We start from the raw sequence: 18,846 nt of genomic DNA on the forward strand, positions 1-18,846 counted from the left end.
TTCTATTGAAAACAGTTTTCTAGTGCTATTGCAATAAGTTTATGGATGCTAATATATTTGACAGATTAAAATAACCCCATCATGAATATCATTTAACCCCAGCCTCGGTTTCTAACATTGGTTTGTAAATCTGCTTTCTGAATCAGAGTTGTAGTATCTGCAGATCTAAAGAGCTGTGTACTAGTTCACTCTAAGCTCCTTTAATATTGCTCCTTGTTATTATTATTATTTTACTGGGGCTAGGACTAGGTTAGCAGGCTTTTTTGAGTTTCTTGTTGTATCTCAAGCTTTATTGAGTTTCATCTTCTAAAACAGAGTTTCTTTCAGCCAATGAGAAATCTAGCGGGTTTCATTCAATTTCAAAGATAGGCGTGTTCTTGTGCATATGCTTAATGTTGGCATCATTACATAGCTAGAACAAAACAAAAGAAAATTAATAAGCATGACCGAGATTGAAAAGGCTTAGGAAATAGCCAAGAAAAAGGAAATGGTTTAGGCTAGGATTACAATGTACAGTAAATTAGCTCTGTACAAAGTGGAATGGATCAAACTGGCACCTTCATTGAGTTGCTCTGCTTCTCATGCTATAGCTGTGTTGCAGATTGTGAATGCAGCATATAATGTGAGGCACGCTCAAGCCTTTAGCAAGAAAGTTTGAAGACTCTGACTAAATTGAGTCATCATCATTCTAATAACATGATTTATTAAGCATACCATCTCTTATTGCAGGATACATTTATGAGTAGGTTTGTCTAAAGAGTTCTTGACTCAAAGCACCGAATTGAGCTAAAATTATCCTACTTACCTCAGTAATAATTTTTTATTTCCACTAACCCATTTAACAGATAAATGACAATTTTACCCGCAAGTTAATTAATAAACTACCTCATGCCATCATCTCTCTCTCTTCTCTCTCTCTCCCCCCCCCCCCCCCCGCCCCCGCAAGGTGCCCGTTGCCGCGCGCCACCCCGACCGCCGTCAGAATCATGAGACGATAATGCCTTGGAGGTCGAGAGCGCCACAGAGGCCGAACGACGCCGCAGATCGAGGACTCTGTTGAGATCGGACGGCAATGAGCATGAACTACTGCGTCGACTCCGCCAAGGAGCGGCCGCCACCGACGTCCTCAGGCCTTAGCATATGCCTCAAATGCCTCCGTTTATAGCCTCGAGCTTCTGGTCGATTTCCCATCTGTGGTGCCGATCGGAGAAGTAGCATCTACTCTTGAAGACAACAAAGCAGCTCTGGTCGGACCTATCTCGCAGGAGTCTAACACCTAGTAGGCGAGAAAGGCGTCCAGTGTAGATGTGGGTGCCCAGATCATTTTTCTTGGTGCCCAAATCATATTTTTATTTTTTTTAAAGTAAAATAAGGGGCAGAAGGAAAGAAAAAAGAAAAAAGAAAAAAAAAATGTTTTGAATGTCAATTGGGGGCCAATAAAGAGACGTTAAATGGCTATTGAGGAGCAATCGACGTTTATTGGAGGGCAATAGATGTTTTTAAATTGATATAATCTCTTAATTTTTTTCTTTAATCAAAGTTTTATTTGTCTAATTTTATGAAGATTAGTTCTCATTCATACTAACAAAAGTTTTATTGCCCCTCCATTGGGAGGCAATAGATATTTATTGGGGGGGGCAGTAGACTATTGGGAGCAATAGGCGTGTATTGGGCGACAATAGATGTCTATTGCCCCCAATAGATGTCTATTGGGGGCAATAAACATTTCCGATGACTTATGAAATCTTCGACGACCTCTTTGGGAACCTTCGGCGAGGTTTTCAGAAAAGTCCGGTGGGCGGCAGCTGGTGACCGGAATCCCGCGAAAGTTGACCGAAATCTGGCAAAGTTAGCCGGAATCAGGCGGCTGGTGATTGGAATCAGACTACCGGTGACGGGGCTCCGGCGAAGTCTCCTATGGTTTTTCTCTCTCTCTTTCTCTCTAACACATGGGTGAGGGTAAAATAGTATTAAAAAAAGAAACAAAAAACAAAACTTTATGGGGTATTAGGGAAGACTTTCTTAAAGTGTTTTGGATAAGAGTGAATTAAAAAAACTTAACGCATTGAGTGGGAAAAAAATATCTAGAAATGGGGTAAATGGACAAAAGCCCTTCTCTAAAAACTGAATTTGGCAATCTATCTATGTTAGGTCCTAGTTGGTACTATTGGAATACAAAACTTATGTAGCTATATAACTACTCATTAGTTACGAAATAGTTCTTAGCTTTAGATGAAATCTTAGAATTTCCAGTTCTATATGATTATCTAGACATCGTTATTCTTAGATATATCGATATGTTGTTACTTATCTAGGACTTGAGTCTCGAGATGTACAAAAATGAGTTGAGAGGGCATGCTGGCTGCTGTCCTTTGTTCAAGTGCTATTTCATAAGAACCTATTTCTTTTTCTGGATCCGGCTCCTCTAAATTGAGGAAGCTTTGAATTTACGTCAATTTCATTAAATCTTGACTCTCTATCTAATTTAAGGGTCATTATAATTGACACATTACTCTTCCATTAATTTTTTATTTTTCATCTAAACTCTAGTTAACTTTACCGTTCACTTTAGGGAAAAAAAATTGGGGATTTTGATAACTAGCTTAAGCTTAAATAGACGTTTGTCTATATGCAAGAGTTTCTAGCTTCCATCAATTTTTTGGGCTTCCATCAATTAGTTAAGAATTCAATTATAAATTTTTTTTGAGTCGAATAGGCAGTTTTACCAGAAGAACTTACATCCATAGCTAAGGCATTCATGATCCCATCAGGGGATTCTCGGGGTAGCAATCAAATAAGCAACTTTATTATTCCTACGAGAGATATATATATAGAAGAGAACAACACCATTTCAAAGTTGGATGCCAAGTGTAAGACCCCAGAAATTCGTTATTAATTTCTAATAGTTTCCAGGAATTAATTAAGTGTTCGTTGAGCTGTTTCGTGGTTCGAGGGTGGAGCAGAAATTAGTTCGAGCAATTATTCTCTTAGAAAACTTTGATTCAAGGGTTGACTTTTTATACGTTAGGATTCTGTAAAAAAATTCCTTCACGGATATTGTAGAGCGTGTCGATACGAGTTCGTGGACATACGGAACGCGAAAATCGGAGTTCGTGTGAAGAAGTTATGGCCATTGGAAAAAGTTTCCATTTTGGTACATATGGGATTTTTCCGAAAAATTATCAGAAGAATCAGAGTTTCCATTTTGGGAAACTTTTCTCTCTCTTCGGTCCCGACCCCCGTTTCGCCCTCTCCCTTCGCCGGCCGATTTCTTCACCGTCCAGCCACCAATCGGCGAGATTCCAAAGAAAATCCTGCTCGCCTCAGTCCCCTCTACATGTCTGTGGTGGTGATTCGTTGTGGGAAGCACCGTACACGGCGGTACAAGGCCGAGAAGTTGAGCTGCCGACGTTGAAATCGCCCCAGTTGGTTCTCCCTCCTCCGGCCACCATAGCTCTTGAACCTTGAGGGCTTTTCTAGCCCAGAAGACGTAGATTCTATACCCAAGATGGCTTGTGTCACGCCCCGAATTTTGAATAAAGATATTCGAATTCGAAACGCGATAACTTAACAAGTACAAGAAAAACACATAGAAAAATTTTCAATTAAATTAAGTAACTAAACAAACTGAGCTCACAATGTCAATACCGACTCGTTCTTTAGAGTCACATATTACATTACAGATAGTTTACAAATTAAACTGAATGGCAATTCAATAAATAAACACACCCACCGCAATTCACTACACAGTGGAAGACTTAAAACTAAGAGTACCCTTCGACGTACACGCTACCGAACACACACTTCAACTTCAACAACAAATAATCGATATTCTAACCTGCACAAAAACCCCTACACCATAGAATAGTGCACCGGGATTGAACAAAACAAACCCGGTAAGCTTCTTAAGCCCGTATGAGTAAACTCAAATAAAGTGACTCACGTCACGCATGCTTATAATTTCTCAGCTCATGAGATAATTAAAGCAACACCATTTAACTCCACAAACACAACCAAACATCCAATCACACTAGATAAAAATTAGTAATCCCTGCATAGAAATTAGTTCAGGAGATCACCAAAAATCACATAAATCAAAAGGTAGTAATCCCAGCATATAACTTAGTTCTGGAGATAATATTAAAACAAACAATTCAAAATGTAGTAATCCTAGCATATAACTTAGTTCTGGAGATAACATTAAAAGAAAACAATAGAATTCATAGAAATCCCAATATCACGTAAACACAAACGAAAAACCCTAAAAACCTTTCCTGAACAACGACAGACTCGAGCTCAACTGAATTGTAACCTGTCACCTCTGCCGAGGTTCAACCTTACGACCAAACTTCAGACCCTTTGGTCCTCAGAATAGAAATCCAGGTTACCACTGTAACCTTCAAACTTCAGACCCTTCGGTCCTCAGAATAGAAATCCAGGTTACCACTGTAACCTTCAAACTTCAGACCTTTAAAGAAATCCCACACGACTCACAAATGTCACATCATAACTCCAAATCACTCTTTCAACAATATAAGTCATCAAAATTCCACATATCACAACGCCACACCATCCAGATATATATTCCACGTAAATATATATATATATATATGTAATCATTCACGCAGGAATGACCATTAATACAAAGTATAGTTTTATAAATTATTCCTCTCGAAAATCATTTTATCTCAAAACATTGTTTTAACCTACCCATGAACCGTTGTCGATCAAGTTCATATATTTTAAAACAAATAATTTATTTCGATAAATACGATTTTTCATGCTAACAATTAAATATACTAAATTAAAACATAACTACTTTATCAACCGAAACACCGTGAGATTTACTCACCTCCAAATCCTGCTGCGTATTCACACAAAACCAAGACAAGCACAAAATCATCCATACTCCGCTCACACAATTCCGTCAATCACCTAATCACATCAAGGTCACACTCAATACAACACAAAGCACACAATTCACAAAACACAATTATACGATGATCCAACAGTCGGATCCTCATCCAAGACCATCCAACGTCTTCGGAACACTTCTACGATCAATAAATCAAAACTACAAGTCGATTGAACGGCCGAATCCTCACAGATCGAAAATCAAAACGAATCGAAAACCCTAAAAGCCTAACATGCTCATACAATCTCCAAAAATTACAAACTACATATCGAAATGCTCGTATCGACGAGTAGATCGAAATCAGGAATAGAAACTGTCCCTGAGGTGGCCAGAAACCACCAGAAAAAACCACCACAGTGGCGGCACCGCCACTGGCCCAAAGTCAAAATTTGGCAAAACTTCCAACACCAAAGTTCTTCATCTCAACTCCAATTGAAACTTTCATAACTAGCACAAAGTCTAAATCGAAGCCATATGGCTGGAATTTACCTCGCAATCTTTGAAACTCGATGCACCCTAGAATCACAATCTTCAAAATTCAACCTCTACACTTTGAATCATTGCAAGTCGTTTTGTGGAGAGTATCTACGTCATCTGGGCTTCAAAAGCCCCCAAGGATCACCGGCTATGGTGGTCGGAAACGTGATCTCCAATCTGGGCAATCTGCAGCTCCACCGTGCTGCTTCTCGGCCTTGTAGCGTCGTGCACAGTGCTTCCCATGACTAATCACCACCACAGACGTGTAGAGGGGACTGAGGAGAGCAGGATTCCCTTTGGAATTGAAGCAAAAGGTGGCCGGAGGAGGGAGAACGAAGCCGGCGAAGGGGAGAGGGCGAAACGGAGGTTGGGACCGAAGAGAGGGAAAAGTTTCCCAAAATGGAAACTCTGATTTTTCTGATAATTTTCGGAAAAATCCCATATATACCAAAATGGAAACTTTTTCCGACGGCCATAACTTCTTCATACAAACTCCGATTTCTGTGTTCTGCATGTCCACGAACTCGTATCGACACGCTCTAGAACTTTAGTGAAGGAAGTTCTCACAGAATCTAAACGTATAAAAAGTCAAACTTCGTAACCCCCTAAAACGTGCACTTCGAATAATTATTCGTCCGAAAATAATTCCACTCCACCCTCGAACCACGAAATAGAACAAACGAACACTTTATTAATCCCAAGAAACATTTAGGAATTAATAACAAATTTCCGAGGTCTTACAGCTTGCAACGATTCAAAGTGTGGAGGTTGAATTTTGAAGATTGTGATTTTAGGGTTCATCGAATTTTAGAGATTGCAAGGTAAATTCAGGCCATATGGCTTCGATTCAGACTTTGTGCTGGTTATGAATGTTTCAATTGGAGTTGAGATGAAGAACTTTCATGTTGGAAGTTTTCCCAAATTCCAACTTTGGGCCAGTGGCGGTGCCGCCACTGTGGTGGTGTTTTCCGGCCATCTCAGGGATGGTTTCTATTCCTGATTTTGATCTACTCATCGATACGAGTATTTCGATATACAATACGTAATTTTTGGAGATCGTATGAGCATATTAGGGTTTTTGTGATTTCGATAGTTTCGGTTATCGATCCGTGAGGATTTGGCCGTCCGATCGACTTGTAATTTTGATTTATTGATCGTAGAAGTGTTCCGAAGATTTTGGATGGTCTCGGATGACGATCCAACTGTTGGATCGTCGTATAATTGTGTTTTGTGAATTGTGTGATTTGTGTTGTATTGAATGTGACCTTGATGTGATTAGGTGATTGACGAAATTGTGTGAGCGGAGTATGGATGATTTTGTGCTTGTCTTGGTTTGTGTGAAGATGCAGCAGGATTTGGAGGTGAGTAAATCTCACAGTGTTTCGGTCGATAAATTAGTTATTTTTAATTTAGTAGATTTAATTGTTAGTATGCAAAATCATATTTATCAAAATAAATTTTTTTTTTTTTAAATATATGAACTTGATCGACAACGGTTCATGGGTAAGTGAAAACAATGTTTTGATATAAAATGATTTTCGAGAAGTATAAATTATAAAACTATAGTTAGTATTAGTAGTCATTCCTGTGTGAATGACTACGTATATATATAATTACGTGGAATATATATATCTGGATGGTGTGGCATTGTGATATGTAGACTTTTGATGATTTATATTGTTGAAAGTGTGATTTGGAGTTGTGATGTGACAATTGTGAGTCGGAAGGTTTCAGTGGTAAACATGGGTTTGTTCTGAGGGCCGAATGGTCCGAAGTCCGAAGGTTACAGTGGTAAACCTGGGTATTATTCTGAGGGCTAGGTGGTCCGAAGTCTGAATGTTACAGTAGTAAACCTGGGTTTGTTCTTAGGGCCGAAAGGTCTGAAGTCCGAAGGTTACAGTGGTAAACCTGGGTGTAAAGATATCGTAAGGTTGAACCTCGGCTGAGATGACAGGTTACGATTTAGTTAGAGCTCTAGTCTGTCTGCAGTTGTACTTCTTGGGGGATAACTTTGTGTTATGGCACTCAAGAGTACATGTTTTTAAATTAGAGTTTCGAGTGTTTGGGGTTGATGGGTGATCATCGATTTTAGTGTGAGTTGTTTGACTTCCTTATTGATTTTCCTTCTCATTCTATATGTTGATTTTAATGTAATCTCCTGAACTGAGTTATATGCAGAGATTACTGCCTTTTGTATTGTTTGGTTTAATGTGATCTCCTGAACTAAGTTTCTATGCAGGGGTTACTGATTTTGCTTAATTCTTATTGTGGGTACAGTTGTGGGTTGTGATTTGTAGCGATTGGAAAATGAATTGAGAGACAGAGCATGTGGGTTTTTAGTTGGGTTGAAATTATTGAGCATGTTATTGTTTAATTTGAACTTGACGTTTTTGTTGTGATAATTGCATATTGTTTTGTTAGACTAAGATGGTGAAAGCATTATTTTGTGGAATTAAATATTGTTGCTTTAATTCTTCTCATGAGTTGGGAAATTATAAGCATGCGTGACGTGAGTCACTTTATTTGAGTTTACTCATACAGGCTTAAAAAGCTTACCGGGATTGTTTTGTTCAACCCGGTGCACTATTCTATGGTGTAGGGTTTATTGTGCAGGTTAGAATATCGATTAATCGTCATCGAAGCTGAGGGGTACGTTCGGTAGCGTGGATGTCGAAGGGTAATCTTAGTTTTAAATCTTCCGCTGTGTAGTGAGTTGTGGTGGGTGTGTTTACTTATTGAATTGTCATTCAGTTTAATTTGTAAACTATCTGTAATGTAATATGTGACTCTAAAGAACAAGTCGGTATTGACATTGTGAGCTCAGTTTGTTTAGTTGCTTAATTTAAATGAAAAATTTTCTATGTGTTTTTCTTGTGCTTGTTAAGTTATCGCGTTTCGGATTTGAATTTATTTATTCAAAATTCAGGGCGTGACACCAAGACTTTGATATCAAACAGGACATCCTCAATAGAGGCATCAGGTTCCAGTTGCCTTGTAAATATTCAATCAACATTTTAGCATCAGTTTCCATCACAACCTTCTACCATCCTCCCAGAAGACATCCTTCCAACCCATCACACAATCCCAGTGTTTCCACTGTGAGTGCATAATCACTTAGACATGGACCGATGCATCCACCTTAAAGAAACTGGCCTTCATGATTCCTCACCACCCAACCTACACCACCCCACCTAGTTTTACTTCTCCAAGCATCGTCTGAATTGCACTAAAATGAGTGAAAGTTAACAGGAAACTTAATATCACAAAAAGGAAAACTGAAAGCTTGCCAACCCTAATTATTTCGTGTATGTGATTCATCAGGCTTTTTAATTTGATCTGGGTAATTTGAATTCTGAAGTCCTCAAGGTTCATAAAGACCCTCAGATTTCATTACTTAATTGCTCTAATAAAACAGAAAAATAGTTGAAAATAATATCGTCAAAATTTTAGTAAAGTATTGGGACGATTGCAAGTTCGTCATGGTGGTGGGTTTTGGTTTGCACCAAGGCCGGTCCTAAGCTTTTTGATGCCCAGGGCGAAATTTTTTGTGTGTGTCCAACTAGCCTAAATAGAAATGTAGTGATTCTTACAAAAATCATACTCTAAATTCTTTTTTTTATGGGTTTGAACCCAGTCAAGTTGGGCGACTCATCACCATGCCGATTTTATTACATAAAGAAACATTATACAACGGACATAAAACCAAAACCCCGTATAAAAAAGAGTACAAATGTTTTCTTGCCACAAAAAACTCCTAGCTAATCCTAAAGATCACACATAATGTAGCACTTCGACACAATCACACAAATAACAGACATGGCAATGTGTGTCTTGGTAAAACTTACGAAGAATTCTTGAATTAAAAAAAAAACCATATTCAAAAGTTAAACAAACAAATAGAAAATGACTTGGAAAAAAATTGAAATTATCGAATATGCACTTACTTATGGCCGTCTGCTATGAAGTATATGCTATCGAATAGTATGCTGCCATTTCTATAATCGAATGGATTACGCCAAAAGATCAGTAATGTGCATGAAATTTTATATTCAATAAAACCAATTGAAAAAGCACTAGTATTTTACCTTATCTTGAATATGGTGGCTGACCCCCCAAATAAACAGGGTGCTTATAACATGAAAAGAAGCACAAAATAGCATTGTAGTCCCAAGCCAAATATGATATCTTGCTGAAGCTTCAAACTGAAAGTTGGCTAGCCAAAACACTAAACTTTGAATGATAAACACTTTAGCATAGAACAAAAATACCTGCAAATCTAGAATCATCTTTTTTCCTTGTTTTTTCTTTTCCGATCGGGATTGACTGGCAAATCCAACTTCTAATTGCACCTAATAATGAAAATTTAAAATCGATGAATGAGTAGGTTGTTAGAAATCACTTTGAATGATAATTGATAAACACTGGAACATAGAACAATACCTGGAAATCTGGAATTTGCTTTATTCCTTCTTGTTCTTTCTTTTCTGATCGAGATTGACTTGCAACTCTAACTTCCAATTGCACCTAATATTGAAAATTGAAAACCAATGAATGAGCAAGTAGTTAGAAATCAACAGAACTCAAAAAACAAGTAACAAGACTTTTGATATCCAAATTTTCAGGGGATATCAAAATTGAAGAATACCCAATACCTATTTTGATTTGCACTTCAGCCTACATCGATGGAGAGCAGAAAAATTCGTATGATCACCGTAGAATAACATAAACATGGAAGGAGAAAGATTGGGTGATAGATGAGAATGAACTGAAGAATTGAGTAACCATTGAAACCAATTTAAAGAAAAAATTTGCTGGATTTCAAGGTTTGGGACTTGGGAGAGAGCAAGAGATGCTTGGATAATCAACATTGTGCATTGGAAGAAGAAGAAGAAGTAAAGACGTGATCTGTGTCTAGAAATCTGAATTTTTTTTTCACCTTCCACTCTATACATATATAATTATATATAATTAAATATACATGTTATATATATATATATATATATATATTAAATCTTATTGATAAAATCTGGTGCCCCCTCTATGTTGGGCCCTGGGCTGTTGCCAACGATGCCCATGGACAAGGCCGGCCCTGGTTTGCACTCCTCTTGCCGTCAACTCTCGAATGCAGAGGAGAAACGCTTGACGAGATTTTTTATTTTTATTTTTTCCCCTAGAGTTAACCACATAGTTAACTAGGGTTTAGATGAAAAATCAAAAATTAATAAAAAAGTAATGTGTCAATTGTAATGACCCTTAGATTAGACAGAGAGTTAAGATTTAATTAAATTGACGTAAATTCACAACTTCCTCACTTTAGAGGAGCCGGATAGGGATGACAATGGGGCGGGTTGGGGATCGGGATCACAATACCATCCCCATCCCTAGGGTCATTCTTCATCCCCATCCCTAATAAAAATATATTGGGGATTCCCCATCCCCATCCCCACTGGGGACTAAGTCTCCAAACCCGCCTCAAATCCTTAATAAGAATTTAATAAAGAAAATATTTTTTCTCATATTGCCTTTTCTAAATCAAAATCCACAACAAATAAAATTAAAACATAATTAAATTTATAAATCATAATTCAAGTAGGGTTATAGAGGACAATATGAATGGTTGTTGTTTATGAAGTTAGGGTTTATATGGTGCCTTTTATATTGTAAAAGTGTAACAATCAAAGTAAAGTAGTAAATGTATATATTTGTGATTTATATTATAAAAAAAAATTAATATATATATATATAATTTTAAAATGTATAAATGAAATATATGTATATATTATTGGGGCGGATTTGGGGATGAGGATTGCAATACCATCCCCGCCCCATCCCCAATCTTAGATAGCGGGGATTGGGGATCCCCATCCTCATTCCCCATTTGTCCCCGAATCCTCCCCCCATTAGGGGCGGGTAACCAATGAAGCTTCGCCCCGCTGGGGATTTTTGCCATCCCTAGAGCCGGATCCTTCTTTTCTGAAGCGCGCTGTTGCAGCCACTCCTGAATTGCAGAGCGAAGAGCGTGGTTGGGGACGAGATTCTTGTGTTCGAGCTTAAGATTTGTCATAGGTGAAGTGTCATGACCACTGTCCAGCCATCCCCTCAGAGCCTCTGCTTCATAAGTGAAACCATCTGCTGCAACATGTGGATCTTGCATGACTTCCTGCAAGTTCAGAAGAGAAAGGTTTAATATGTAAGAATTTCGATAGAGAGGTAGATCATGGCATAAACAACTCTTAAATGAAAAATTCCACCATAAACTCGCTAATAGATAAAAGTCATGAATGTTCTAAGAAACTCCGTAGGGCTTAGAAGATGTACGTGCTGATCCAAATTAATAAAGACCTAAAGTTACCTCGAAAATGGGACAGATGAAGTATGAGGGAGGTTGGAAGTGCTCTTCAGTACCCAGCCGGAATGATGATAAGGAGCCACATGAAGCCCTCATTGGTTCAAGTACCCTCCACACATCTGACACAAGGTCTGCCCTGCACTTCCGGCTCATCTCACAACACCTCAATGCTAAGCGAGCCAACTGTTCAGCCTGTACAAATGGCCAGTCTCCTGCTAAAGGATCCAAGAGGGTTTCCAACTTTCCAGAATCTAATGCATACTGTACTTCCTTTGTTATTCCCAAAGCTGGTTTTCCGGTTAACAATTGTAAGAGTATAATTCCAAATGAATACACATCTGACTTCGGTGTAAGCTCTCCCGACGAAAGGAACTCAGGATCCATGTAAGCGATAGTACCTTTTGGACCAGTCCAGCAACAGAGTGTTGTGTTGTTGCTTGAATCTTGACCTCGAGACAAAAGCCGACTGATGCCAAAGTCACTAAGTTTGCAAACAAAATTAGCATCAAGGAGAATATTGGAGGGTTTCAAATCACCATGTACTACGCTGTGTGGTTTACTGGAGTGGAGAAAGATTAGGACAGAACACAACTCAGTAGCAATGCGTATTCGAGCTTGCCATGATAATGGGGGAGTATTGTCCTTGCAACTTAGTCGATCTTCAAGGCTTCCATTTGCAAGATACTCATAGATAAGAGTCCAAGCTTCTGGGCAGGCACCAATGAGGGTGACAAGATTGGTATGCCTCAGCCTACTTAATATTTCCACCTGATATACAATTAGCTTATGTCATCAAATGGAAAACATGTGATTAACTTCAAAAACGGTTTTCTTCCACCAAATTTTTTGAAGAAATATGTATTAATATTCCAAGAAATAAATAGTCCAAAAATTGAAAGCTTCAGCCTCGGCAAGGAGCATTTTGAAAAATGTTCATATGCTCAAGTTTTAGCTTCTCAAAGCCATCACATTTATATGATTCTAAAGGCAATCAAAATTGCTTACCATGTAATAATAACATATTAATATCTGCAATCAGAGAGGTTCTTAATGTATGTATAAATCAACTGTTGCTAAAAGAGTAGAACCTACCTCTTGCTGGAATTCAGAGGGACCTTGCAAACTATGATCATTTAGCATTTTTATAGCCACCTCAGTGTGACGTAGGAAACCTTTGAAAATGCTTCCATATCCACCTTCTCCAATCTTAAGTGATGGGTCAAAGTGTCGAGTTGCTTCCTCAATCTCGGGAAATGAAAAATCATTGAAGAACTGAGGCATCTGTGTGCTTGAGGCCTCTCCTTGTCTTTTCCTTAGCTCCTCTGCTTCTCTAAGAGCATTGTCACGTTCTACATGCAACTCATCCCGTTCTCTTTTGTAATTTTGTAAGAGATCCACAGCAGATATGATCTTCTGCTCCAAGCTCTGAACCAGCTGATCAGACTCTGCAATTTGGCTCTCGAGTTGTGATCTTTGTTCTAAGGCGAGTTGTGATCTTTGTTCTAAGGTGAGTTGTGATCTTTGTTCTAAGGCGGCCCTGAATTCTTCCATGATTTCATCTCGTTGCTTCTTCATCTTTTCAAGTTCTTCTCTTTCTCTTGCTACTGTGTCCTCAATTTCTTTTCTTTTTCTCAACTCCTCATTGTATAAGAACTCTGATGCTTTGGCCTGTAATAGAGAATTCACAGTTAGTTTGTTTTATGGAGGGTTTCCCTAGGGTTAATTGATGCAATGAGAAATTTGTTGATTTTAGGTCCTATAATATGGCTTTGATGATTGTTCAGAATGAATGAGGTTTGATATGGTTCAAATCCAACACATGTAGGTTTATGATATGTTGAACCACAAATACAGTAACAAAAAAAAAAGAACACATATCTGTCGTTCTTACATACTTGTAACAACATAAAACTGAAGTTGAATTCATTATCAAACAACAGAAATACTTCTAACAAATAACATAAAAGTGAAGTTCATTTAATTATCACACAACAGAATTCGATTTCATAATAACATTGTTCTCAGCTTATATCAATAATTAAATGTCTTTGAAAATGCATTCAAACAATAGATTGTTAAATAGGCCTTTATTTTGGTAACCTTAGATAACATATAAATGTGTTCTTATTTAATTTCAGACAACAGCAAGTCCCAAATCCTTCAAAGTTGGGTTGTTCAGATGACAGAGCCTTGCAAAACTTCTATTGTGTGAATGAGGACAGACGACGGAGGAAATCAGTCGTCTGATTCCATAAGAGACTGCAGCTGGATACACTACAGATAATTTGCATATTAAATGACAGATGATATCTATCATTTGAAGGTATTATTGGCATAGTGAATGATCATTTTGGCATAGTTCTCGATCCACAATTTGGTGGTTTGAGGTGGTAGCGCTTAGGGCCCACGCGCAACCACTTACAGAGTGGGGGCGCGTGTCGCCTCTTTTGACTTCATAATTTCACTCATTAGATAGAGCTTATTATTATGAGTATGTGGATACAATTTGGTAGGTATACGTTGAAGTATTGAACTTTAGGATTGATGAGAATTTCCAAAGTTTTAGAAATTCGGGTGTGAAGTCATGTTAATTTGATCGTTAGATCGTGTTTTTTTTTTAGGTTGTTAGAATCATTGAGTTGACAAAACCCTAGAAGTTTGATCCAATTCCGATGTGAATTCGGATTTTCAAAATTTTTGACGAAATATTTAATTAGGGTTTCGGGCTTCTGTTTGAATTCGAATTTAGTTAAACTTTAATTTATTCCCACAAGAGTATCGGATTTGAGTGTAGATTATGGTCTGTGATTCCTTTGAATGTGATTTCATATTTAATTTACTATTTTTCTATTAATACTTCAGATTTGTGTTTTATTTGAAATTATGATTCCTGATGAATGTCTCAGATTTGAGCTTGGGTGTGATTAAGGATAAATGCTAGGATTAAATTTTGGTTGTGATTTATGAATTCTCGGATTTTTATTGAATTATGAATGTTATAACCATTGATTGAGATATTTTATGTTTTTAAATTTGATATTGTTTCGATTGGATGTGTTATGTTGTTCGAGACACTAAGAGAGAGGAGATGAACTAGTGGTCTCGAATTGTGGCACCAGAAGAGAGGTAATGAACTAGTGACCTTATTGTTATTGTGGAACCAGTAGAGAAGGGATGAACTGGTCGCCATGGTTGGAGATGAGGCACGAAAAGAGACAAATAGATTGGTGGCCGTTATTGTTGTTGTGGTACTAGGAGAGAGAGGATGAATTGGTGGTAGTTATGATTATTGATTTGAGATATGTGTGTTTATTATTGAGATTTGAGAGGCTGTGACTCAATGTAATTTAGTTAAAAATTGATTGTTATTATTGGGAGCAGGTAGGCTCCGAAAGATTTGAGGTTTGATTTGATTATTAGAAGTGTTGAGTTTGATTTGAATGGTCCGGTAATCTATTTTTAAGGGTAATTATGCTGAATTTTAGGTAGGATATTTCCTAAAGGGGGCCCCACAGGGTCACTACAGATCTCATTGTGAAATTTAGGGCAGCTCCTATTATCACTTCAAGTGTTCATTGAGGATCAATAAAGTGTTTATCAATGAAGTGTTTATTTTATTTTTTATTTTTTGAGAATCAATGAAGTGTTTATTGAGGATCAATAAAGTGTTTATGGTTTAAGGTTTTTGATTGGGTGTCAATAAGTGTATAGTGGGGTTCAGTAAACTCAAAAACGAAAGTAGTTTCATTGAGAATCGAAGGATGATAAATACTACTTACTGAGAATATAAAAAAATACAAAATAGCATCTAATCTGTAATCCTTAATTTTGTTTTTTGTGAGATGTGAAAAATTCGTCTTTTTTTTTTTTTTTTTTTTCTTTCTTTAGTTTATTTTTTCGATGAAGAATGAAATCCATACTACTAATTTATAATTTACACTTTACTTTTTTTGTTGAAATTACCTCTACTGTATGTTGTTTGAGCCTCGCCTTTGTATTGGTTGTCGAAGCCGATGTCAATCCAACTGCAGGCGATGAAGATAGAAGTTCAGCTGTTGCAATTCCACATTCATTCTGCTTATCCAATGTAACCAGCTCTTCACTTGTTTCGTGAACATCCGGTGCATCAAACCCAACAGTAGGAGGTGCAGGTTCACTTTCACTACGCTCTTCATCTAGTAGATCCGCTGTTTCCTGTACATTCCTTGTTGAATCATCAACAACCCCTATTCCTTCTGTTTCTGTGACCACCACCTGGATATTTGTAGTACTAAGATCCAATGATCCCTGCATATTCAGTACATCTACTCCATCCGCAAGTGAAGGAAGTTCAGGCGGCATGTTAGATGAACCTTCAGTCTCCTCTCTAACACTTGCCGAGTCCAACAAAGTCTCCTCAATCACATCTCTTAATCCTTGCATGTTGAGTATATCAAACCCAACTGCATGTGAATGAAGTTCAGGCAGCTGCACGTCACATAAACCTTCAGCTTCAATTTTCTTGATCGCCATCTCTATTTTGTTTGCAGAATCCATGGCCTCCTTCACATTCCTTTCTACCTGCCCTTTCAGTTCAATGAAGAGCCTTTGAAGAGATTCATCCAAACTGAGGATTTTGTTGGTGTATTTATACTTTTTGTAGTTGGCATTCTTACGAACCTTGGACCTGAGAACATAATGTACACCATTCTCTATTTGTATAGTAAGCTTTTCCACTTCTTGCTTTGGAAGATGCACTACCCTGCCATGTTCTGCTATCTCTTCTATCAATGGTTGTAAGCAATATAGCGTGGATTTGAATGTATTGAGGAGGCGTTTAAACATCATGTTCTCAACTTTCACTTGTGCAATAGCATCAATCAACTCTCGGAATACTACTCCTAGAGCAAGATTAGTAGCCCCTCCTCCGCTTGATGATGGAGCTTGTTGCATGCTGTTCGGTATAATTCTCTGTCTCGCATCCTGCTGCTCCTTCAATGTAGCCAATAATTCATCTACTTTTTTCCCCAATTCCTGTACCCCCGTCAACACTTCACCTTGTTTTTTCTCCAAACCATCTTGTCTGTCTTTGGCCTCTCTTGCCAAACATAAGAGCTCGGTCATATTCCTCATTTGCTCCAACTGTAGTAATTCTAACAGGCTCCAAAGAGACCTATCCAATTCATCAAGTTCTTTTGCGTAATCAGGCCCTATGCAGTTGCAGCAATTGCCCCAAATGCGGATGTTCCAAATGCTAAGCTCGGATAACTCACCCACACGCGTTTTCCCCTCAATCACTTTTTGTTTAAGATCTATTACTGTATCGGTTAGAAGATTTAAACGAACGTAATTATTTCGTATCTCTTCTAGAGTCGGTGAATGTATACAACGTAGCGTGAATTCGAGATTTAAAAGATGGATTTTAAACTTCCTACTCTTATGAATGGCCACCTTAACAACATCATACAGCCCTTGAAAAGGGATTCCTCCAACAAAATTTAGAGCCACAGACCCCATAATTAAAACAAAATGAGCAAATTATTGCAGCTATGTAATTTCAAATCCAAACTTAACCAACCTTGATTGTTGCAGATCGATCAAGACCAGCTTTGCTCAAAATCCTTGTGGCTGTGGATAATACGAATCGTGAGCACCCTCCTTGGTTTACGTCTTTGGGCTGGCTGCTCAATTTTTCTGGACGAATCGATCTCCCTTAAGAGTAATGATTGGTGGAGCTGAATGAATAGCAAGTCAAACCGCCCTCTTGTTAGCTACACGCCTAGATGTATTTAACATGTCTCCATATTGTCCATGTTTGCCCTGACTTCTATGATATCAGCACGCTCTGCTTCTAGAAGAGCTGGAAAACGTTAATGGACTGATAGCTGGCTTCCATAGGTACCTTCCGTTGGCTTTTTTTTTTTTTTTTGCCCTTTATTAACGACTTCTCGATTTAAATACTGGAAACATCATGTTATCGACATTAGATAAACAAATGATTTTTGGTAAAATTTCTGCAAATAAACCGTGAACTTTGCTGGTCGGCGAGTTTGACCATTGACAAGGACGATAGATACCAAGAAATTAAGGAAGACAAAAGCATATTTTATCATTGACATGGTAGATGGAACATAACATCGATGCAGATGATAGCTCAAATTATAAGCTAACTAATTTCTCTTCTTCACACCTAAAGTATTAAACAAATCAATTAATTACGAATGGATTTTGTAAAATAATATGAAAGTTTAGGTTTTTGATTTTCAAGCAATTGGTCCCCTCCCAGATTTTTTTTTCTCGATAAAACTCTTGTATTATATAGTAACGAGGAATAAAATTCAGATTCTCCGGTTATAATTCACACTCCAAGTTTTCCTTTTTAGTATCTTAACATCACATGTTTCACCATTCACACTATAAAAAGATAAAATTTAATATATTAAAAAAATAAACATAGAGTATGGATTGTAAAATGGAGGGTATGAATTTCACTCCCATAGTAATAATAATAAATAATACATTTTATTATGAAAGTAAAAAATTCGATTAAAGAAGAAAACTCAAAATTATGAATTACTTTCAAAACCATTTGGTCTAGTGACATAGATCTCTCATTTGTAAATAAGAGGTCGTGAGTTCGACTCACAAAAAACAAGTTGTTGATATGGTAAAAAAAAAATAATGAATTATAAAAAAATTAAATATTTCCCTTTAGTTACTCAAAACCTAGGGCTGTCAATGGGTCATATCGGGTTGAGTTCATGTCGAGTCAAGGTATTTTTCGTGTCGCAAGATACAAACTCAAATCCAACCTATTTAATAATCGTGTCAAAAATTTAAACTCAAACCCAACCTATTTATTAAACGGGTTACTCGTTTCCAACCCGCTTAACCCATTTAACAAATATGTTGTGTAATGTTAGACAAAATGACTCATTTAAGGGTTAACAATGCAACCCATTTAACTTTAAAAATGCATATTAGATTCACTAAACACTCCACAAGACGAATAATATAAGTAATTATATATATATTCATAAATAATTAAATCCAATAATTATAAGAAAAATATTTCAAATTGTCTAATCCTATGATCAAATACTCCAAACATCCAAAATTTCGAAAA

At 37.4% G+C, this 18,846-nt stretch overlaps 1 protein-coding gene and 1 long non-coding RNA gene across 2 annotated transcripts; both read right to left on the reverse strand.

Annotated features, from left to right (window-relative positions):
- Window positions 1–9,608: 9,608 nt before the first annotated feature.
- LOC112168843 lies at window positions 9,609–10,222 on the reverse strand. Its single transcript, XR_002924443.2, has 3 exons — window positions 10,045–10,222; window positions 9,833–9,916; window positions 9,609–9,741 (listed from the first exon to the last, which is right to left on the reverse strand). It is a non-coding gene; the product is annotated as an uncharacterized LOC112168843 (long non-coding RNA).
- Window positions 10,223–10,700: 478 nt separating this feature from the next.
- Window positions 10,701–17,602, reverse strand: LOC112171025 (U-box domain-containing protein 33). The gene is made up of 5 exons (XM_040508484.1): window positions 15,705–17,602; window positions 12,834–13,409; window positions 11,745–12,509; window positions 11,228–11,552; window positions 10,701–10,798 (listed from the first exon to the last, which is right to left on the reverse strand). Exons 1-5 carry the CDS (start codon window positions 17,235–17,237, stop codon window positions 10,701–10,703), a joined length of 3,297 nt encoding a protein of 1,098 aa, XP_040364418.1. The 5' UTR covers window positions 17,238–17,602.
- Window positions 17,603–18,846: the final 1,244 nt, after the last annotated feature.

Source organism: Rosa chinensis, chromosome 6 (genome assembly GCF_002994745.2).
Source record: "Rosa chinensis cultivar Old Blush chromosome 6, RchiOBHm-V2, whole genome shotgun sequence".
Taxonomy (NCBI): Eukaryota; Viridiplantae; Streptophyta; class Magnoliopsida; order Rosales; family Rosaceae; genus Rosa; species Rosa chinensis.